Raw genomic sequence first — 21544 nt, forward strand, 5'->3', positions numbered from 1 at the left:
ACATACATAATACCAGAGAGAAACCTGATGAGGATTCACATTGGGTCCGATCACGTCCGATGTTCGACGTACGACGATCCGACATCCAATAACAGAATTTATTATTAGAGACAAAGATTTCCTATTGGATGTCGGATTGTCGTACGTCGAACATCGGACGCAGTGTGAATCCTCCATGAGAGCGCGGCCACCTAAGGTTCCTATAAAGGGAGTTGGGCATGGGCAGATACCGTTGCCCGATTGTGATTGGCTCCGCCATTTTCCTACTAACTTCCGGTAGTTCCGGCAACACCGGCACAGCCGCACCATGGTGGAAGTAATACGCGTGGCCGTCTTCAAAACGCTACGGTCGATGCTCATAAGTGTCATACGCGCAACGTAGAGTGTGACATTCTAGAGATTCACAATACGATTTGAATAATCTGGAATAATCGTCAAGCTGTTCACGATATTCCTTTAATTTAATCCGTCCGACCGATTGGTAAGTGCCTTAATGAGTGCCACGAAAAAAATTCGTTCTTATTGCATTGCCGTTAACTTTTACGTGCCCCTGGATAACATATTTGACCTATTTTTACATTTCTTGCAAATGTTGCAAGAGATTTAATTAGATCTTTTTTTTTTTTTTTTTTTTTTTTTTGACGTATTATTCAGCCTCTCTTTTTGAATTTGGCTATGAAGATAAGAGACCCGCATTTTAAGGAATTTTTGTGAATAAACATAATTTTATGTTGACACAAGAAATTTGTTTAAGGAAATATTTTATAAATGTTAGATTAATTCATTTTTAGGTGCTTTTAGTACAAGTTTTTAACGTAAAATAATATATTTCTTTCTAAATATAGGCGATATGAGCGTCCGAGAAATTTTGGAAAGTTAGGTCAGAAGAGAAAGTTTTACGGCGTCGCATACCTCTTCTGTTAGTCCTCGAGTATAGGCATGTAGTTTCCAACTACATTATATTTAACGTCATGCCAGTTTAGTGTTATGTTTGGCACGCTTTCGTTCTGTTTTCGTTCGGTTTATATTAAATAATTTTTATTACTGTCTTGACAATAGAGAGCACGGAATTAAGCTAAACTTATGCCTATACTTACGTGTCAACAATTCTGATCACGTGTCATAATATTTTTTTAGAATATTATCTACAGTAGTTCGAAAAATAAGCTGGACAATGTCTGCGAATACAGCTGTGTACAGGATTTGGAAAAGAAGCAGTACTGTGATTACCGTTCTATGGAACGCACATAAAACTTTCCAAACTCACAGAACAGTTTGTATTTCTGCGCAAGATAGATTTTACTTTAGTAATGTTACGCAAGCTGAGAACAAGGTGGCGGTGAGTCAAAAGACGGACTGGAATAAAACTATGTCAGAGGCAGAGAAGATCGTTGGATATCCAACATCCTTCTTAAGTTTAAGATGGTTGTTGAGCGACGAGATTGCCAATGTTGCGTTGCACTTGAGGAAGCTGGTTGGATCGAATCATCCCGTATTGAAAACAGCAAAGTAACGTATCGTAATGATGCTTTCCTAAGACGTAGAAGCTTTCGTTGTATATCTTTTTTTTCACAACAGGACCATTATTTATAATGGACGTAATACGCAGGCATTTGGTCTCATCTTGCTGTTAATTTCCAAAGCTGCTGGTCACTTGAATGCAAAATCGATAGAAGAGGATAAAGCTGCAGGAGTATTACACAGGTACGCTATACATAAAACGTTAAACGCCCACACCGACACGATGAAAAATATATACTGAAGCAAAAAACAATGACGTAACGCGGCAAACTATATTTCAGTCAAAGGGCATTGGCAGAAATAACAGAGATGATACGCACTAGCAACTTGATACACAGAGGGCTGGTAAACATAAATACAGATACAGGATCTCTGGAATCTTCAGACGTGAACAATATAACTTTCGGCAATAAAATGGCATTGTTGTGTGGCGATTACTTGCTTAGCAATTGTTGCACCGAATTAGCAGCTCTCAAAAATCAAGATGTAAGTGTACTTGCTATTTGTCTTCGTTCGGCTGTTACGTTATTGCAAGAAAACGGGAATATTGTTTTTAACGTTAAGATGCTTGTAATTTAAAAAAAAATTTTTCAGCTTGTACTATTAATATCGTCTGCATTAAGAGATTTGTGTCAAGCAGAATTTGTAGCACGCAGGGATAATCAAAACTTTCCTATACCGTCGATACCACCTGAGGATCGTACAGGCTACGCATTGAAGGAATGGACCCTTTTAAACACTTACGGGGCTGGATCGTTGCTCGGAAAAAGTTGCCAAAGTACATTAAAAATAGCTGGTCATAGCAAAGAAATAGAAGAGAAAGGTTACGAGTTTGGCAAACACTTAGCTTTAGCTTGGCAGGTAACATATCTCTTTCTAAAAAAGGCATGATTTTAATTAAAATATATATTAAGTTTATATAATTTTTGCAATAATTTTGTAAAATTCCAATAATATATCTTGTTACAATTAAATACTTGGAATAATATTTTGATTTTACTTCTTTTTTATGCCATTATATTTATTTTTTGTGTTTTTTAAATAAATATTTTCTTTCGTTGTCTAATATTATTTATAAAATTATTTTGCGTAAATATTATTTAGTCTAATAAATATACTTGGAATAATATTTTGATTTTACTTCTTTTTCATGCCATTATATTTATTTTGTTGTGTTATTTAAGTAAATACTTTCTTTATTTGCTTAATATTATTTCTACAATTTTTTTTTTAAATATTTATAAAATTATTTTGCGATACATTTTTACAGGCTTCCTTGGACTTGGGTTTATGCATCAACAAAGATAAGGGAATTTTACATAACTTATGTGCAGCTCCAATTATGTTTCACGTTGAACATGACCCATCAATTTTGATAGAGCTCGATAAAGGATTGGAGTCAGTTGAGAATGTCGCGTATTTAAAGGTTTTAAAAAAGTTTTTTTAAATAAAATTTATTTAATAAAATTTGTGAATAATTAAATTAATAGCTCTCTTTATCATATGTTCAACTGAAGTGTTGATTAATGTTGATTAAATGAATAACGTTCTATATATATAGGTGCTTGAACGTGTCGCAGCTGGTCCAGGCATTGGATTAACTAAAGAGCTCGTGAAGGAGCACTCGCAAAAGGCAATGGAAATCTTAAGTGTGTTTAAGGAAAGTGATGCCAGAAAGGCGTTATCCAATATTATTGTTGCCATAGGTGACTTTTAACAAAAAATGTTGTTTATTGTTTATTTTATTGCTCAGTGAACAATTTTTGAGTTATATATTTTACATATTGTATATATAAACAAAATTACGTAGGAAAAACATTTAAGATGGATTAGGAGAACGTAAAAAGTAAAAGTTAAGTTTATATATTATCGTATAAAATATTTATTATATAAGTCGTATATTATTATAAATATTTAAATGTATTTTTATATAGAAATGAGATATTTTGATATTAAAATGTTTGTTTTTCATATACTTATATCATAATAAACAGTGACATATACTACGTTTACGCGAGCGTTACTTTTGTAGTAATTTACGCGACGTCCTTCGCGTAAACGGGCGTTTGTAGTAACTTACGATACGTTACTCCGCGTAAACGGGTAAATTATCGTAAGTTACTACAGAAGTAACGCTCGCGTAAACGTAGTATATGTCACTGTTTATTCTGCATTTATACATGATTTCTGATTTCTATTCACTGTTCCTCGTGCCTGTTGCCTGGCCGTGTGCAAGGGGCTAATGGATCGTGGACACCGGGCTTTAATGCCGGGTGTCCACGATGCAAGAACTGTGTCCAAGTTTCGGTTTAAGCCAATGAAACTGCTGCTTTTCTGTAAGAGCTGCAAGTTGATTGGCTTAAATCGAAACTTGGACACAGTTCTTTCATCGTGGACACCGGGCATAAAGAAATGCAATCAACGTGTCACTTTTCCGTAAGAACAAGAAGTTTATTGGCTACGCGCGTTTCACCGCGCGGCAAGTGTTTCCGCGTTCCGTGTGCAGGAGGCAGGAGCCATAAAAACGTTCACTCTGTCACTACTGTCTATACCATGACATAAGTCCCCATGGAAACCACTTCAACTAAAAATTATTTTCCATCAAATGAAATATCTTTTCCTGATATTATTTTATATTAATATAAAAAACGATGACAGAAATAATCGAGTTACGTCCTAATAAAAGTTTGATCAACTCGTCTTTTGAAAAGTATCAATTTTTTAATGAGGTTGTTCCCATACGTTCTGAAAACAAATTAAGGAATCGTAAGTACATACATATTTGTATTGTAAAATGTTATACATATAACTATATGTGTGTGTGTCTCTGGCATACAATCAAAGAGTATAGACAACAAAAGAGATCTTTTAACAGAAAAATATTTCAGACGTATACAGATTAGAGCCAAATCATACGCAAGAATCCTGGTTGGAAGCAAGACTTTTCGCTTTTCATAATCATTTATTTAACAACGTTTATGACATGTCGTGTTGGTTTATTGATGAAACTTTGGCCGTTTGGCGTCTGGATAAAGATGGTTCTTTGAATCAAGTATATAACGTATATGAAGATACACAGTCATCGAAACGAACATATAATCCATCGATCGGATTTACCTCAAATAATATTGTGGCGATTTCCGATGGTGCTGAAAAGCTGCACATATTGATAGGATATACTGGGGAAAATAGGAAGGTGTTTCTAATGAGTCCTGAAAAATCTGGAATCATCATGAATATCCAATACATAGAAAATAGCTCTAAAATTATCGTAACCATGTGCACTATTGTTGCAGCGGATAATCAGAAGAAATATACGCAGCTTGTCGTACTGTCATATGGCTTATGTGTGGAAAATGAAATAACGAAAGTTTATGATATAGATAAACAGATACTGAAAGTACAAGGTACCGTGGACTATGCCTATGTGGAAGAAAATGGTGATTATTTGCATTCCATTTGTCAAGATAATATTGGTTTTGAGAGTGAAAGTACGCAAGAATCTAAAACCAAAATAGAACAGCCAAGTGTTAGTTCGCAAATAAAAATTCCAAAGTACTATTGGTCACAAGATGAGGAATCGCTCACCGTTTGGATTAAAATACCGAAACAGCATAGCGATAAACGACCCAAAATAAGCGTTAACCCATTAAAACTGTCTGTTACGATAGACAATGAAATATTAATACAAGGAGAATGTCAACATAGATTGGAGGAAAATATGGCAACTTGGAGGCACAAAGAAGATACGTTACAAATCGATCTGAGCAAATGTGAAAATGGATTAATGTGGAGCGAATTAATTAAAGGTGATACAGGAGGCGAATGTTTACCCAATGAAGCTCTTGCTGCAGAAATTCATGCGAGGTACTTTTTTAGGATTTGTTATGAACGTGCTACATATATATATATATATATATATATATATATACTCATGTTTTAAACTCAGCTTTACTTTAATAATATTAATTTTACACTTAACTTTTCATACATTTAATTATTTTAATTCATTATTATATTTCATTATATTCGCATACGTACTCGCAACACTATATGTATAATATATCCATTTATACAGGCTAGCACATTTATGTACAGACCAACAAAGTAATAGTGCTGGCGGGGATCAACCTTGTGTGGGATTCAATGCTGAACAATTAGAAGAATGCGATCTCGAGGGAAAAGATAACTTTTTACAAAGGATTAATCTTCTCACGCGGGCGACCACACATCTAGCTAGATTAGGGAGCAACAATCACGTGTTGTTCACGTATAAAAGAAATCATGGGCAAACGGTGTGCCTAAGATATGATCACGACGCCTGCATTTGGGAAATGGACGATGGAAACACGGATGCTCAGTGGAACCTAAGACACGTTCGCAGCTTTCCTGGATTTGGCTACGTCGAAGCTAGCAAGACCAATAAAAAGTTTTGCGTGTCTCCGATTGGTAAGGCAGCAGAGATATTTTTCGAAGATATTTCTCTGATTTAATAAACAATAATAACTATACATAACAGTAATAACTCGATTACGTTTATAAAATTAATATAATATTATATTAATTTTATTTAGTAATATTACCGTAATTATATATGCTTTTTGCCACAGATGGTTCGTACATAGCTATAGTTGAACACACGAGACACGTGTTCTTGTACGAGAGGCCTGATGACGGAGCAAAGTCCGCCAAACAAAGAATCATAGATCTCGATTGCCAAGCTTCCCCCATTATGGGTGTCGTTGCTACAAACGAATGCTTAATTGTACTTTCGAAAGATAAATTATATCGTTTACACATCCGTACGTGATACGTGTGCTGTCCGCACGTATCACTGGAATGGATAAACAATAAACATATTTTTTAAATCATGTATAGCTATTTGTAGGAGTACGTATTACATACGTTTTTTGTCGGGTATACAACGAATTAATACGTTGCATTTATATCATTTATTTATTCTATCTCTAATTTGACATGTGTAAATGTTAAAAGTTTCTTTGCAAAAAAATGTTAGTAATACGCAATATATTTGTACTATTTATTCATCTCTGCTTAGATTTTTTTTTTTTTATCCACAACGCAGATTAAATGCTGGTTTCAATCATATTTAAGTACTAATATAGCATTTTAGTATGAAAATGTAGTGTTTCTGGTACATTTGACGTGTCGGCGATGACGTATTGCGTTCCTATCATACGCCTGAGGCCCGCGTTTGGAATTAATAAAATCTTATTAAGAATCTATTCGAAAGGGAAACATACCCGGGTATTATCCGAGTACCCGATTATCCGGTTTTTTTTCGAGCTCTGATATTTCGTCAACAATCAAAATAAACCGCCATCAAAAACGTCACATCCGGTTTCACTCCATGACGGCACATCTGTCCGATCTTTGGTTTTTATAAAGCTCTATAAAGGCCTTCACACATAAAAAAATCGCGTAAGGACGTAAAACGTAAGCGTAAGAAAATCGACCAATCCCAATCAAGTATTTATTGTGCTGTCCGTAATCCCAAGGGAAAATACTCCATTGGTCACGTCTGCTAACTTTAACCGTCGGTTAAGCTAACCGTGGTTGGTGAACGTGCCCCTGATGGAGGCGTCACCGTGCGTCCGATCACGTCCGATGTTCGACGTACGACGATCCGACATCCACGAACAGAATTTATTATTAGAGACAAAAATTTCCTATTGGATGTCGGATCGTCGTACGTCGAACATCGGACGCAGTGTGACGCCTCCATAAAGGAAAAGGTGCCTTTTCATGCTGACGCTCGACGCTCATTTTCAGCGGAAAGAAGGTCGCATGACCACACGACGCCGGCGTCAATTGAAATTCATGAAAAGGAAAACAGCGTCAAAATTTCGGCGTCTTCGCGCTGCTTTGGCTTTGACGTTTAAAGCTGAGAAAATCCAGCTTTCTTTGCTTGACGCTAGCGTCAAAATCACGTGATTTCGCGATACGCTGAAACGAGCGTCCCATGAATTCGCACCTTAATAAAAATAGCGTTTTTTCTTGGCTGCACTATCGCCCACTAGTGCATAGTGCAACACTAGTGCAACGCTCGTGGGTAGTGCAGGGCAGTGCAGGGCGGTAGTGCAGCCAAGAAAAAACGCTATCGGATCTCTAGTAACGTACGGGCACCGCTCTGACAAGGGACCAATCAGAGCACCGATTGATACATGGCTGTATCAAAACTATCAAACGAGCACTGTTATGGAGGATTCACATTGCGTCCGATCACGTCCGATGTTCGACGTACGACGATCCGACATCCACGAACAGAATTTATTATTAGAGACAAAAATTTCCTATTGGATGTCGGATCGTCGTACGTCGAACATCGGACGCAGTGTGAATTCTCCATTAGGGTGCCTCCCCATGCAGGACGGACGCTCGGAATCTAACCAATAGCCTCATGGGACTAACCACGCAGAATGATTCCGAGCGTCCGTCTTGCATGGAGAGGCACCCTTAAGTAATCATCACACACACCCAACTGCTCCAATTGTAAACAAAGATACTGGATATTGTATTAAACTTTTGTACCCTACATAATTTTCCATTATATGTAAGTCGCGGTCGAACGGATACGGTGTGGCACCGCGACGTTTTTCGGATTTGTAATCCTTCGGGAGGGTCGGAGGACGGCTAGGATCTTGCCATAAAAATTACTTAACCTCACGAACATGGTAAGTGGGTGGTGAACACGAACTTGCTTCTGTTCGAATTTTGATCGAGGAAATGGCAGTAATTAAGCGTGTTGCTGATATAAAAAAATATGTAACCTTTCTCGCACTAGTGAATATTTTAATTAGTTGGACGCACGTGGGAGTGACGTATGACATCTTGGACGTAACGATAATGACGTTTCTAATTATATATATGTGTCATATAAATTTTAATTTTTTTATGGTGTTTCTTCCATGCTGTTCTAGGATGATGACGATCATTATCAAAGTGGTTATGACGACCATTATCAAAGTGGTTCTTTCCCAAAGGATTTTGGGTATGCGCCGTTTGACGGTGAAACCGATGGATCTGTGGATCCATTAGCCGGAGAACAGAAGCCTAGAATACTTCTGATGGGTCTGAGACGGTAGGATTAAGAGTTTTTTGTGGCAAGACGACCGTCTGCAACGTTGTTAGACCACGGCTTATCCCTCTGATGTCTTTTTCTTTCGTTCTTTAGTAGCGGCAAATCGTCGATACAAAAGGTGGTATTCCACAAGATGTCACCGAACGAGACGCTATTCTTGGAAAGTACAAATAAAATAATTAAAGACGATATAAGCAACTCAAGCTTTGTACAATTTCAAATATGGGATTTTCCTGGACAAATCGACTTCTTCGATCCTACCTTTGACAGTGATATGATATTTGGTGGTTGCGGAGCATTAGTGTTTGTGATAGATGCCCAGGACGATTACATGGAAGCTCTTAATAAACTCCATGCAACAGTCACAAAGGCGAACAAGGTCAATCAGGCCATCAAGTTTGAAGTTTTTATCCATAAGGTGGACGGATTGTCGGACGACTGTAAAATGGAAACGCAAAGAGATATACACACGAGGGCCAACGATGATTTAGCAGACGCTGGTAAAGAAAAGTTTTTGAGATAAGAGTTGGCGTAAGGAGATAAACGCTGCGTCTTACTTACTTTACGTATTTCTTCTAGGATGCGATCAAATACATTTGAGTTTTCATTTGACCTCGATATATGATCATAGTATATTTGAAGCATTTAGCAAAGTTGTTCAAAAGTTAATACCACAGCTGCCTACTTTAGAAAATTTACTCAATATACTCATATCGGTAAAGATAACGTTTGTCCTGTCCTCTTTTTTTGTTATAATGTGAAAAGTCTATAATATTAAAAATATATATATCGTATACTCACAGAATTCAGCAATTGAGAAGGCATTCCTGTTTGATGTTGTCTCAAAAATATATATAGCAACGGATAGCTCACCTGTTGATATGCAAAGTTATGAACTATGTTGTGATATGATTGATGTTGTTATTGACGTATCTTGCATATATGGGTAAGTACGCGTATATTCTGCGTGCATATATGTGTATATATATTTAACATACTATTTGTATTTCCCTTTATATTTATATCTGCTCCAGATTGAGAGAGGATTTAGAAGCTGCTGCATTCGACAACCAAAGTTCCAGTTTAATTAAATTAAATAATGGTACAATCCTGTACTTGCGCGAAGTGAATAAATTTTTAGCGTTAGTCTGCATCTTACGAGAGGATAATTTCGATAGACAAGGTAAAAAGAATTATTTTGATATTATATATTTAAAAAAAAAGTGTTTTCACATAATAACGCGCACGGCGTGCATCATTATTTTTGTTTCTCTTTCTAATTTACAGGTGTGATCGACTATAACTTCCTTTGTTTCCGCAAGGCGATACAGCAAGTGTTCGAATTACGAAACAAAGCGTTAGCTGCAACAAATGCGAACACGCACTCATCCTCCCCTGTTAGCACGAATGAAACGTCAAATGTTCCCACGGTGTCGCAAACTGGAGCCATTGGACAAAACGGTACTGTTGTAATCGCGCAGAGTTAACTTTAATGTGCAATCTGTATAGAACTTATCAGGCGAATGTAATAGAACAGATCTTGATATTACGTTCATTATTACTTATTTGGAAATCTCTTTGCAAATATGTATGTTGCAAACACATCTTTTCCTCCCCTTAATATATACTATACTTTTTACAATATATTATTAAACATGAAATATATCTTTCATACCAAGAAATAACTTTCTAGTTGTACATGTATAAGTTATCATAATCATGTTACCAAACATATAATTATGATTTCGTATTTTAAAACTGTAACCCCAAATTACTATAGCGAAACTTTTATAATTGGTATTTGTTATTATACATAGAGTATTGGAACACATCTATGTTATCAGTTATTGCTTTCTTTATGTATCTTAATGAAATATATGGCAGTATGTGTGTGTGTGTGTGTGTGTGTGGGTGGATTTGAATCTATATCTACATGTTTCACATGTACTACCATATTTACATTCTCCTTCTTTGGAATCTAAAGTTATATATACACATTTGTAATTTTTAAATCTCAATAATTGTATAAATTTTATTGGGTTATAATGTAGAAATCGCGATTTTATTGTATGTGGAATAACATTATCGAATATATTTCTATTTTTGTATGTATTTACTTAAAATATTCCTTACGATGTTACGAATTAGTGACGATATCTTTTATCTCGTGTAAAACGCATGACGATGAATTTAGAACAAAGAATTGTTCCTCATATTGATACCAGCGCATGTAAGAAAAGATTTGTTCATACTCGTTTAAGGACACTTCAACAGGTAGCAATGATTCTGGACTAAAATTTTAAAAAGTTAGTAAATGCACACTTTTTAACTGAAAAATCTGTAGCATACGTCAGTCACATTTTTTTTACCTTATTTGCCAAGTCCTTTCGTAAATTAATTTTGGGATTGGTAGGGGGATGCCTGACGGTGGCAAACTCTGGTGTGCGATTTCTGTCAATAAAGTACGACTGAGGTCGGTAATAAGATTAATGAATTTATTACTATCTTCGAATGATTTATTATCGATGTAGGCTGCAGATGCTGGCATCAATTTATCTGGAAGGGATCGAATAGGAAACAGGATATGGAGGTTGACACATTGGGTAACAATGTAACAATTATACTGATAATCGTACGTAGTGGTAGAAAAGTGATTGATGTACGTTTAAACAATTTTTATTCTATAAAAAATAAAGTAACATATTTTTCTCTCACGTATACATACGGGAACACGTATTTGAAAAAAATTAGTACATAATATTCTATGTTGTAAATATTACAGATCTTTGCGTAACGAGTTTATCTAAAAAATACGTATTAGTATAAAAAATTATAATTTATATTAATCACAAACGAGATAACGATATAATGATCTAGTAGAATAACGGCTAAATACTACATGTATACTTTTGTAGTATTAAGTAATGAGATTGATGTAAATGAGATGGGATTGATGTCGTTGTTAATCCCAAATGGAAAGATCAGAATGCACACTGATAATATTGTTAAATCGGTACGAGTTGACAGTCTATTAATATAAAATTAAGCACATGGCATACTGCAATTAAAGGCTGAACTTAAGGCAGTCACTGTAAATAAAGCAAGGGGGAAATGTCAGAAAAGCACGACTGTTAATTCATCATGCAACAATTTAACATCTATTAGTTAATATTTTTTCAGTATATAGCAAATATATTCAGGCGTTGACATGTCAATATATATTAATCACACTAATGACATATCTTTCACGGACTACGTTTAAAAAATAATTGAACATTTTTTTGTTTTTAACGTTCTACGGATAGTTTTGACAATATTTATGAACGATCGCGTGAACTGCAGACGTGCGGCGAACTGTACTGAAATACGTTAAGTACCGCTAATAACGTGTAAAACTTACAATAATCTGCATCCTTATGTTGTACCGCATTGTGCAAAGCTAAGGCAAGATATGTATGATACTTTATGTAACTGTGCTCCATTACGTCTAATTCTGTAGCGGCTAACAATAATTTTTTGCGTGACCATCGATCTCGTACGTGAATACACATTTCGATCATCTGAAACATAATACGTGAGTAATAAGTAAATTCTATAACGTGACATTTCACCGTCATCTAATAGATATACGTACGTTATTTATAGTTGTTATTAAATCTTTAAATTCCTCTGTTAATAAGCAATGTTCGTGAACTTTGTTCAAGTATTCATTATGCACTGAAAATAATTGCTTACGTTTGTTAAAATTATCATGAGTATTCCATCCAATATCTTGAAAGGAAACTTTATATTTCACAGTCACACACGAAGATATGTATGTGAGACGTTCTTTTCCTTGAAGATACGTTATCGCACGCGTTACCTGATATAATAGTATCGAGACTATCTGCCTGAGCTAGAACCTTTTCCAGTATAAAACCTAGACTCTGTAATACTTGGCCAGACAAGTATGTATGTATAGATCCTATCGCGTGCAGCAGCCAAAATCTTAAACTCTCGAGGCGCCTTATGTGGAACTGTTCTACGCTGTCTCTTGTACACGGCGACCTAGAACCCTCTAGATCTGAAAAAAGTAACGAAACGATATAAACATGTTGTAAAAATATATCTTAACGCGCGTCGTCGTCGTTACTTACTATAAAACCTTAAATTATTTAACGTCCACAAAGCCCACTTCAATTTTAGTTGAAATCTGAATATCTCATTGTACTTTTCTAAAACTTTCTTAGTTAACACGATACTTATAGGCCATTCTACTGTATAATGCAGCGTTATACTATTTACAGCTTGTAACACTTGACGAGTACTGATATTGCCGTGAACTGTAATAGACCAACGAGAACTTGTATCCGGCCACGATTGGGAAAATACCTCTTCAAGAATACACGACAGAAAATACGAATTAGCCCACATTTGGTTATTTTCAATCTAGAATAGATACGTGTTATATCACAAAGGAATATTACTACGATTTTACGACGTTGACTGCCAAGTCATATTTGGGAAAAGGTTCCCTTACACTTTTTTTTATGTATTTGAGAATCAAATATTTTTTTTGTGAATAAATTTTCCGTGTTTTGACGTCACGGTTACGTTTTCATTCTTACCCCAGAAGCTCACTGTCAATTTTATTAAGTATTTCCTATGATTTTCCTCATAACTGCGCGTTACGTGCAAGTCAGGCCAGTACGAGTTAACTCGTGTTTGGCAGTCAACGTGTTAAGGTTTAATTTATTTCTCCTTTTACCTCGTGAAACAAGATTTGATAGAACTTATTCATAACGTGTCCAGCTTCCATCATATAAACAAGCCTCAATAGCTTCAAATGTGTTTGCAGCTTATATTCCTCAATCATAATATTTTTTACTAATTTGCTAGCGCTGTTATAGCGTAATATTAAAATCTCAGACAATGTATTCTCCAAAATGTTTTGCATCGGCAATATATATCTTATCTTTTGTAGTCTACAAGAGAATATATGTTAGTCTTAATGTATAACGTACCCTAATATATTAATAATTTTTTGTAAATATAGACATATACTCTTGATACAACGTATGTCGTTGGCCTTGCTTCGTTTTAGACGTGTGAGTACTATGCACACGAGCATCCACCGTATCGTTTTTATATAATTCACATGGCATGTAGTCTTCCATAGCTTTCATGAGAAATGGATTATGCAAAGTTGATAATTGTTGTATTATATTCGTTTCAATATCGGCATCATACTCTTGTAAAAGTATTTCATCTATTTGCGGCGCGGTATCTGTCTCCTCCACTGATGGACTATATTTAGATATTTCTGATAACAATTTATTTTGTAATTCAATGTTTAATGAAATCCTTATGTCTGGAATACACGTATTATGCGTTATACGGAGATATAAGTTTGCAACGTAAAAGAATGATATAAAGACGTCTGTCATAGTCAGAGACCATTGTACTCATTATCCATCCTCCATATGTCGGCAATTCGATCCAAGGAAACGAGTAATTCAATGCTGTGACCCATATGTTGCACTTTTTGCAACAAGAATTGCATAATAGGATCTGTCAAGCAAATATTATCGGACAATCGAATCGTAAATTTTTCACGTTGTTCATTTTCATTCTCTCTGACCCTATACAATAATTAAACAATTAAATATAGGCATGTAAATATATATAGTAAATTAGACGTTTACGTCTAATTTTTTTATTTTTCACTTGTACCTCACAATTATAAATTCATCTCGCCAATCCTCTAATCGTCCTTCACTCAGCCATGTATCAATTATATTAAGATAAACGCTAAGACTACATAGGTACAAATTTATACAAATATTTGTTCTTTCTCGACTATGAGAATTTTGCATTTCATAATACAAGGATGATAATAGTCGAGATGCACATTTCCAATTAGGATTAACTTTCCAATCAGTTATAACTTTCTGGTGTATATCGTAGAGCATTTTTATAGTATTCAAATGTCTTCTCAGATTAGCCGATAAAGATAAAAACGTATTGCAATTTTCTAAAACAAAATAATATTTAGCAATAAGATTACAATGGGATCATGAACAAATGAGTCATGTGAGCTTACCTTGCTTTATAATATCTTTTTCTATATCAACCACTTCAGTCTTAAATTCACACAGGTGTTGTTTAAGCGCAGCATTATATGCTTCATAGGTCAAAGGAGGACTCTGTAGTTCTGAGTCTTGGTTATAAGTTGGCTGCAAGTCAGCTCCAAACCTTTCAATATCATATATCATCGAAAAATACTCGCAGAATGGAGTTAGAATACTCTTAAAAGCAGTCTGGAAGTAGGATTCAAATAGAATGATTTTTTAAATAATAAAATCGTGCACATAAAGGATCGCACAAAAATATTTAAGAATGATAAGAGCTGATCCTATAGAGATGTACGCACAGTTGTCAAACTTGGTACAGATAAGTCGGAACATATTGAAAATTTCGCGTCACTGTCCTGTTGAAACACCACCATTGACGTTTGAACATAAAACATCCATAATAATTCTCTGCACACTTGATATTCGCTAAGAGTAGTTACTTTGTACAAGGCTGATAAACTCGTTTCATGCCTGTAAATATATTTACAATATCACGTATATAACTCATACATGAAATACGTTAACTGAAAAAGTAAAAAAGTACCATATGTCGCATATGCTGGTGTCACAAGATCGTTTAACAACGGGATACTTTCGACATCTTAGATTGTTCCACCACGCAGTTTGAACCTTTGATAAGAGCCACTTTCTAGATTCGAGATTTTGTACTAACGCCAGGGAGAATTTGTCTGCCGTACTATCAGAAACTTCTGGACACTGCGCGATATCTAACTGAGTATTACATCGTTGCGTCGGCAAAGAAATATAATTTTCATCAGACCCTTCTTCTTCCGTTAAATCGGACCATTCCTATACAAATGTAAAACTTGAAAACGTTCCGACGTATAATTTTACGAAATGTATCTCACGCTAATACTTACGCTCTCGCTATCGTCGCTCTTATACGCACGAAAGAACGTCTCCTGACCTTCCTTCAAATATTGTGCCCAGTCTATTTCCTCCGTAACGCTATCCTCGTTTCCAGTGGCTGCATTAAAACTGTGTTCCCCGCGCGTGAGTTTTAAGCTGTCCAAGTTGGATTTGTGAGTTTCAGTGGACAGATCCAATAGGAACGTTAACAACGACCACTGCAGATCGTACTGCGGGTGTTGCTCAAAGTCAAAACTCGATAAATAGGACGCGATCAGCTCTTGAAACTTTTTAGCGACTTCATATTTTCCGTGGATCGAGAATTTGGTGATCAGGGCGTTTATCGCCTCGTTGGTTGCGTGACTATCGATAGAGAGATAGCGATGATGTTTAATATTCGATAAACAAAATCGTTCGCATATCCGAAATCCCTCTTCACCTTCCTGAATACGTAAAGCGTCATATCTTGTAAGATGTCCGTGTTTCCTGTGTATGTCACAAATGTCAACTTGACCTCACACATACCTCAAACGATGTAAGCGCTGTTATAAGCTGCTTCAAATCATTATGAATGTCATTCAATATCCGAGTACTCATTTTTACTTTGCCGCAAGATTATTGAGCAATACATATGAAATCATATCAGCATGTGCTAAAAAAAAAAACAACTTTTGTATTATGCTAACCATCTAGTTCAACTTTTTAACCCTCCGTCTGTATACGTGGGTCTACGGCGTCCGAACTAAAGTGATGTCTGATCGTAACTGTAAAACTTGCAAGCCTGCCAGAAAATATTAAATAAACGATGTTTGTTAAAATGACTATAAAATTATCAACTAAAATGTAGACAGACGTTTTGTGAATTTTTCCGGATTTTTTTGAATACTTTAATAGGGAAAACGTGCGTCAAATCTGACAGACCCACGTATTTTGTACTCCAAGAGTGAAAAAAAAACGTATACAAACGGAGAGTTGGTTTGACAGATAAAGGAAAATATACAATAAAAATGGCTTTTTCTAAAAAATATAAGTTAAAAAAATATGAGATTAAATTTATAACAAAAATTGTTAAATTATATCTTTAAAATCGTGTATTTTTATCAAAATTGAAGGTCTGCGAGTTAAAGTAAGCATTAAAAAAATATATATAATGTAATGTTACATTAAAAATATATGATATTAAATTTAACATTCAATCTGAAAAATTTACATTCATTCTGGATAAATGTTTAATTCTGATCAGTCTCATCTTATTGTTAACGTTCGATGATAGATATCCTAACCTTAAAAAACATTTAGCTATTCGCGACGACTTCTCCTTTTTCCGTTGGCACCATCGACATTCGACAGGCTGCGTTCCCAGTTCGCCCAGTTCCCACTATACGCTTCGCGCGTTCGTCACGACGCCGCGTCATGAGTTATCCAATCAAAACGTTTCATTTTATGACGTCATTTCCGACAAGTTCTCGTGTCAATCAACCAATCAAAACATCCTATTTTATTAGATTAAGGTGAAATTTCATGGGCAGTGAAAAGCAGCAGCAGATCGTACTGATTGGCTACAAAATAGAGAAGTTCTAGAAACTCGAGAACTTCTCTATTTTGCAGCCAATTAGTACGATCTGCTGCTGCTTTTCACTGCCCATGAAATTTCACCTTTACTTGTGACGGGATGTTTAGATTGGTTAACGACAGACGACGCGACGCGCGACGCGTATAGTGGGAACGCAGTCTAATGGAGGATTCACACTGCGTCCGATGTTCGACGTGCGACGATCCGACATCCAATAGGAAAGTTTTGTCTCTGATAATAAATTCTGTTATTGGATGTCGGATCGTCGTACGTCGAACATCGGACGTGATCGGACGCAATGTGAATCCTCCACAAAGCTGGATTTTCACGAGCCGCGCTGAAACCGACCGTTCGAGCGTTATGTATGGTTTGTCGCTCGAACGGTCGGTTTGTGAAAATCCAGCTTTAGCCGTACGTTCCCGATTCAAGCAACGCGATTGGTCGAAACTTTACTGTGTAAAGGGCTATCTACAATGAGTCGCAATCGCCCACCATATTGTACTTCCACGCTATCTTTGAAGACCTGTATTTTCTGCTATACGTGTGCGTACTGTGCGTAGCACCTTGAAATTGAGTGGTACGCATATTTTGTTATGTTATTTTGAATGTTAGATTAGAATATCATTTAGGGGACAACACCGTGTACTTCCCTTATAAGATATACAGGACGCTACATATATGAATTGTAAATACGTACTCACTTTCTACTATATAATCTTTGCTTTTTTTTAACGCAGACAATAATTTTCCACAACGTACAGTTACTTTATGACGAGATCTCATATGTATACATTGGTATTACATATTTATATATATGCATATATATTACATTTCAATTGTCGAATGTTAATAAAATTATTTAAAAATATTAGCTGCAACGTGTATATTTATATTTGCGCGTGTGCGTAACAATTATATATTACACATATACCGTGTACACATAGCACCATTGTTTCCAGAAAAATACGATTGCTTCTGACACACGTAATGTATAAATATTAAAAATATATAAACATATTTTACATAGATATATATTTTATGTATCAAGAAAATGTTTAAAAAACGATAACTATATTCAGACTAGAATATAATAATAAAAAAAAAGATGGATAAAATACTATAGCTTTTTATCCCTTTTCCATATGTGCAGTCGCGTGGATCAGCCTTATTTATAAAATTAATATAAGAAAAACTTACAACGAGAGAAACTTGTGTAAGTACTTGTTAAGTTTGGAACAACAGCCGGATATTTTTACATCAAGAAGCGAAACGGGCAACCGCGCACGTCGTAACATTAGCCGGATAACAGGACCTCATCCTCCGGCCTCGGCAAACGTCGGTAACGTTCCTGCGTTACCAAGTATGTGGATAAGCCTCCAAATGCTACGAGCAGCAATCCTATGAAGTTTATCAGCATTCCTTCACTCACGAAGGCTGAATATTTATTCCTGAAATTTCGAGCGTAGAAAAATGTATCTTTCATTCACTCGTTATTTTTCTGAAAACGCTACCGGCTACTAACTGCAATGCGTAGATCGCTTTCTCGTCGAGTCCCAACAAACACGAGGCAATCGCGCTCACAAAAGCTGCTACGCCAAAGTATACGTGCATCGGCATGTAAGAGGCTCGTAATGGAGATTGCAATCCAGGAAAGAGAAACGAGACGCATCCAGCAACCCACTGTAAAACAGAGCGTTGACACGTATATCTCCGACGTGTTCAGGCAAGTTCCGTAGATTTTTACCTGACAGCAGAATAATATTACGGTGGTCAGCCCGACCCAGCTGTGTAGCGAATACATGTTCGGTATAGGAGGCTTAGCTAGATTGTGGCTGTCAAAGACGGCTACTAGAGCGATCACCACTAACAATACAATAACGAGCATCATTCCCGCGTGAGTCAATTTTAGTCGACGTTTGCGAACGTTTCTTTGCGTCCTATAGAGGAGCATAGCTGTAAGCGGAAAACAGAAAACTCGTAACGCGAACGCGACTGGACCTACGTACGACGTAGGAACGTACTTTTACACGTACCATTGGCATACAGGAACACGAGTCCTATGGTCATTAACAAAGGATGCCAATTAAATTCGAGCCCTGGATTAGATCTCCACGAGAAACCATTTCTAAAGTAACTTGTCCACACAATCACCAAGATTACGAGAAGCGCGCCGCATCCCTCGGTAATACTGAGAAGGGGAACGAAGCCTTCCAGAGAACGAGCGTCCGTTTGTGGTGCGTCTCTTATTTGCTCCATATCTAAAAAAAACGCTTTCACGTCTTATCGTCGGACAGAAATATGACAGATAAATGGTAATAACGATAAACATAAATACAAACATTGATGAATATTAATAAACATAACACGTGTACAAGAAATAATATACAAAATAAATCTCAAAAGGAGAAAAACATGAAGTTAATTCTACAAGGGCTTTACATCGATTAAATAAACGTTATCAAATTCTTAGCTGCTGCAGACATACCTAAGCATCTTACATATTCGTAGGGATACGTCGACATTGTGCGTAAAATCCAAATGAAAATAATAACGACGACGTTCTTTTCATGCAGATGTTATAATGCGACGGTGGGACTTTGTAGGAGCAACAGGTGAGACGAAAGACAGAAGACAAGCGGATGGTAGGAGGTATCTTTTACAAAAAAAAAATGAAAACAAAATGCATACGAACGCCGTTCTGGAAAAATGTGATGATTACGCATTTAAAGGTATCGACTAAAATATTATCAAAACGGAGCACGTTTCACGTTTAATTCCATACGACGTCCATATGTGCGACGTACAGTGTGTACAAAGGACGAAGAGACGTTTCATGTGCGAAGTAAGCAACGTTCGTAGATCAATGTTTCGTCGCACGCAGGCTGATACGGACGTTACTCGAATGACAGCTGTCACTTTTTATCTCTCGAACTAGATCAGGCGCTTATCGGCGATAATTGTTATCGCGAAACGATATGCATATACGTACAAGAGGGGCTTTCAACAAACGCAACAAGCCGTCTATCGCACGTACTCACCCTCACCCTCACCCCCTGTGCAACTGTTGTAAAATAATACCTGCCGGCCGGATACTGCCGGATTAGATCAACAAGTCGCGTGAGATATATATGTATATATGCGTTTAGGCCGTGCGACGTCACGCGATAGAGAACGTTTATCGATTTTTCTGCGTGCGAAGGGGGAAGATGAGGCTCTCATACTTGTAGCTCCGTACACAAGGCCGCAAATATGGAAGCAGGCAGCATTTTGTAAAATCGCGTCAGCTGCCCGTATTTATAGTCAATATTTATTTTAAGATCGTTTTAAGTACGGTGATTGATTTATGATATCTTACCGTGCACTAAAAAATCACGGTTTAACCACGTATGACAGTAAATGTCGGCTCCTTTGTGATGTTGTGGATTACCACGTACATACGTGACATATCGGGTGCGTTCCATTTGGGCGCTCACGCGCTGTAAGCCGCGCTCTATCTTCGTTTGATATTCGATGTGCAACGAAGATAGAATGCGGCTCAAGGCTGATTTATAGAGGCCGTAACCGCGTTGATTAAGCGTATCTTAGAATTGACATCAGAGTGAAGTGAAAGAACATCGAGTTGGACGTCTTAAAGATACCTAATTACTTTAATAATCATTGAGCGGTCACACACACTTCGTAAACGTAAAGTAGGCAATTCGACCATCGCGTGTCGTTCGAAAAGTACGCCATACTTCCGAAAAGTCACGTTGGCGAAATCTAACGTTACGCTACTATAAAGTTTGTCGGGCCTTACGGTGGCTTGCAGCGCGTGAGCGCCCAAATGGAACGCAGCCACCGGCATGTGTTGGATAAAGCGCCATGTTTGAAAATGTAAATATTGTAAAATTTAAAATATTAAAAGTATAATCTTAACACCTTATAAGTAGGTAAAGATATACCAGAAATTGAAGAATAAATATTTTAGACTTTCATTTATACGTATATTTTATTATTTATGAAATATAATAATAAACAAAATAGTAAAAATAATAACAATATACTTTACAAAAATAACGTATATAATATGTTAGAGAAATAGAAGGGTTAGTCGAGGGAGGGGTCTCGAAGGTTCGTTCCGGGTTCCCCTTTCAACGTCTACGCAACTTTTACTATTAAACTTTTATTGCGGAAACTATTAACGAAAGTATTCTTAGGGCTCAGTCACACGGAGAAAAATATAGACGAAGATAAAGGTCGAAGGACGAAGGCATGTTGTATCTTACTTTAATGTATGTACGTGTACTGAAGTGAGATGCGACATTCCTTTCGTCCTTCGACCTTTATCTTCGTCCTTATTTTTCTCCGTGTGATTGAACCTTTAAA

The 21544-nt window shown here is 36.4% G+C and overlaps 5 protein-coding genes across 17 annotated transcripts; 3 read left to right on the forward strand and 2 right to left on the reverse strand.

The window, feature by feature from the left end:
• The first annotated feature begins 199 nt into the window (after positions 1-199).
• On the forward strand, positions 200-3473 carry Pdss2 (Decaprenyl diphosphate synthase subunit 2). 2 transcript variants are annotated; one of them, XM_077416268.1, is made up of 8 exons: positions 200-481; positions 846-937; positions 1138-1509; positions 1579-1704; positions 1803-2007; positions 2116-2382; positions 2792-2947; positions 3083-3473. In XM_077416268.1, the coding sequence occupies exons 3-8, from the start codon at positions 1175-1177 to the stop codon at positions 3236-3238; spliced, it is 1245 nt and encodes a 414-aa protein (XP_077272394.1). In that variant the 5' UTR covers positions 200-481; positions 846-937; positions 1138-1174; the 3' UTR covers positions 3239-3473. The 2 variants fall into 2 exon arrangements, with proteins under 2 accessions (XP_077272394.1, XP_077272395.1); XM_077416269.1 differs by lacking the exon at positions 846-937.
• A 556-nt stretch (positions 3474-4029) lies between these two features.
• On the forward strand, positions 4030-6548 carry LOC143902972 (nudC domain-containing protein 1). Its single transcript, XM_077416254.1, has 4 exons — positions 4030-4287; positions 4410-5388; positions 5600-5970; positions 6132-6548. The coding sequence occupies exons 1-4, from the start codon at positions 4173-4175 to the stop codon at positions 6329-6331; spliced, it is 1665 nt and encodes a 554-aa protein (XP_077272380.1). The 5' UTR covers positions 4030-4172; the 3' UTR covers positions 6332-6548.
• Positions 6549-7940: 1392 nt separating this feature from the next.
• Positions 7941-11113, forward strand: Ragc-d (Ras-related GTP binding C/D). Of its 2 annotated transcripts, none has more exons than XM_077416195.1 (7): positions 7941-8216; positions 8463-8623; positions 8717-9123; positions 9203-9339; positions 9427-9569; positions 9658-9806; positions 9911-11113. In XM_077416195.1, the coding sequence occupies exons 1-7, from the start codon at positions 8214-8216 to the stop codon at positions 10108-10110; spliced, it is 1200 nt and encodes a 399-aa protein (XP_077272321.1). In that variant the 5' UTR covers positions 7941-8213; the 3' UTR covers positions 10111-11113. The 2 variants fall into 2 exon arrangements, with proteins under 2 accessions (XP_077272321.1, XP_077272319.1); XM_077416193.1 differs by lacking the exon at positions 7941-8216 and adding an exon at positions 8252-8379.
• Grip128 (gamma-tubulin complex component 5) lies at positions 11000-16993 on the reverse strand. 4 transcript variants are annotated; one of them, XM_077416192.1, is made up of 15 exons: positions 16890-16993; positions 16132-16258; positions 15618-16049; positions 15281-15546; positions 15036-15207; positions 14706-14922; positions 14336-14636; positions 14060-14244; positions 13667-13973; positions 13371-13587; positions 12760-13051; positions 12486-12686; positions 12258-12340; positions 12024-12183; positions 11000-11074 (listed from the first exon to the last, which is right to left on the reverse strand). In XM_077416192.1, coding segments are annotated over exons 2-15 (2907 nt in total). In that variant the 5' UTR covers positions 16204-16258; positions 16890-16993; the 3' UTR covers positions 11000-11072. The 4 variants fall into 4 exon arrangements, with proteins under 4 accessions (XP_077272318.1, XP_077272317.1, XP_077272315.1 ...); XM_077416191.1 differs by lacking the exon at positions 11000-11074 and adding an exon at positions 11284-11712; XM_077416189.1 differs by lacking the exon at positions 11000-11074 and having other exon boundaries at positions 11284-12183.
• Positions 16994-17876: 883 nt separating this feature from the next.
• On the reverse strand, positions 17877-20695 carry LOC143903021 (transmembrane ascorbate-dependent reductase CYB561). Of its 8 annotated transcripts, XM_077416345.1 has the most exons (6): positions 19984-20152; positions 19665-19832; positions 19213-19437; positions 18924-19132; positions 18702-18859; positions 17877-18627 (listed from the first exon to the last, which is right to left on the reverse strand). In XM_077416345.1, the coding sequence occupies exons 2-6, from the start codon at positions 19699-19701 to the stop codon at positions 18474-18476; spliced, it is 783 nt and encodes a 260-aa protein (XP_077272471.1). In that variant the 5' UTR covers positions 19702-19832; positions 19984-20152; the 3' UTR covers positions 17877-18473. The 8 variants fall into 8 exon arrangements, with proteins under 8 accessions (XP_077272471.1, XP_077272468.1, XP_077272476.1 ...); XM_077416342.1 differs by lacking the exons at positions 19665-19832; positions 19984-20152 and adding an exon at positions 20535-20695; XM_077416350.1 differs by lacking the exons at positions 19665-19832; positions 19984-20152 and adding an exon at positions 20258-20399.
• Between the last annotated feature and the right edge of the window lie 849 nt (positions 20696-21544).

The sequence above is a fragment of the Temnothorax americanus genome, unplaced genomic scaffold (genome assembly GCF_048541705.1).
Source record: "Temnothorax americanus isolate GAGA-0224 unplaced genomic scaffold, ASM4854170v1 Scaffold42, whole genome shotgun sequence".
NCBI lineage: Eukaryota > Metazoa > Arthropoda > Insecta > Hymenoptera > Formicidae > Temnothorax > Temnothorax americanus.

What these genes read in the sequence shown, in the direction of transcription:
- Pdss2 (XM_077416268.1), top strand. Translation starts at nt 1,175, where the DNA reads ATGTCTGCGAATACAGCTGTGTACAGGATTTGGAAAAGAAGCAGTACT. An exon ending in CCCGTATTGAAAACAGCAAA is followed by an intron (nt 1,510 to 1,578) that starts GTAACGTATCGT and finishes TTTTCACAACAG; the next exon opens with GACCATTATTTATAATGGAC. An exon ending in GCTGCAGGAGTATTACACAG is followed by an intron (nt 1,705 to 1,802) that starts GTACGCTATACA and finishes ACTATATTTCAG; the next exon opens with TCAAAGGGCATTGGCAGAAA.
- LOC143902972 (XM_077416254.1), top strand. Translation starts at nt 4,173, where the DNA reads ATGACAGAAATAATCGAGTTACGTCCTAATAAAAGTTTGATCAACTCG. An exon ending in TGAAAACAAATTAAGGAATC is followed by an intron (nt 4,288 to 4,409) that starts GTAAGTACATAC and finishes AAAATATTTCAG; the next exon opens with ACGTATACAGATTAGAGCCA. An exon ending in GCTGCAGAAATTCATGCGAG is followed by an intron (nt 5,389 to 5,599) that starts GTACTTTTTTAG and finishes CCATTTATACAG; the next exon opens with GCTAGCACATTTATGTACAG.
- Ragc-d (XM_077416193.1), top strand. Translation starts at nt 8,269, where the DNA reads ATGGCAGTAATTAAGCGTGTTGCTGATATAAAAAAATATGTAACCTTT. An exon ending in CGATGATTTAGCAGACGCTG is followed by an intron (nt 9,124 to 9,202) that starts GTAAAGAAAAGT and finishes TATTTCTTCTAG; the next exon opens with GATGCGATCAAATACATTTG. An exon ending in TACTCAATATACTCATATCG is followed by an intron (nt 9,340 to 9,426) that starts GTAAAGATAACG and finishes GTATACTCACAG; the next exon opens with AATTCAGCAATTGAGAAGGC.
- Grip128 (XM_077416189.1), bottom strand. Translation starts at nt 16,203, where the DNA reads ATGAGTACTCGGATATTGAATGACATTCATAATGATTTGAAGCAGCTT. An exon ending in AAAAGATATTATAAAGCAAG is followed by an intron (nt 14,637 to 14,705) that starts GTAAGCTCACAT and finishes ATTTTGTTTTAG; the next exon opens with AAAATTGCAATACGTTTTTA. An exon ending in GATGGATAATGAGTACAATG is followed by an intron (nt 13,974 to 14,059) that starts GTCTCTGACTAT and finishes CGTGTATTCCAG; the next exon opens with ACATAAGGATTTCATTAAAC.
- LOC143903021 (XM_077416342.1), bottom strand. Translation starts at nt 20,640, where the DNA reads ATGGAACGCACCCGATATGTCACGTATGTACGTGGTAATCCACAACAT. An exon ending in TAATATTATTCTGCTGTCAG is followed by an intron (nt 18,860 to 18,923) that starts GTAAAAATCTAC and finishes TCTGTTTTACAG; the next exon opens with TGGGTTGCTGGATGCGTCTC. An exon ending in AAAGCGATCTACGCATTGCA is followed by an intron (nt 18,628 to 18,701) that starts GTTAGTAGCCGG and finishes TCGAAATTTCAG; the next exon opens with GAATAAATATTCAGCCTTCG.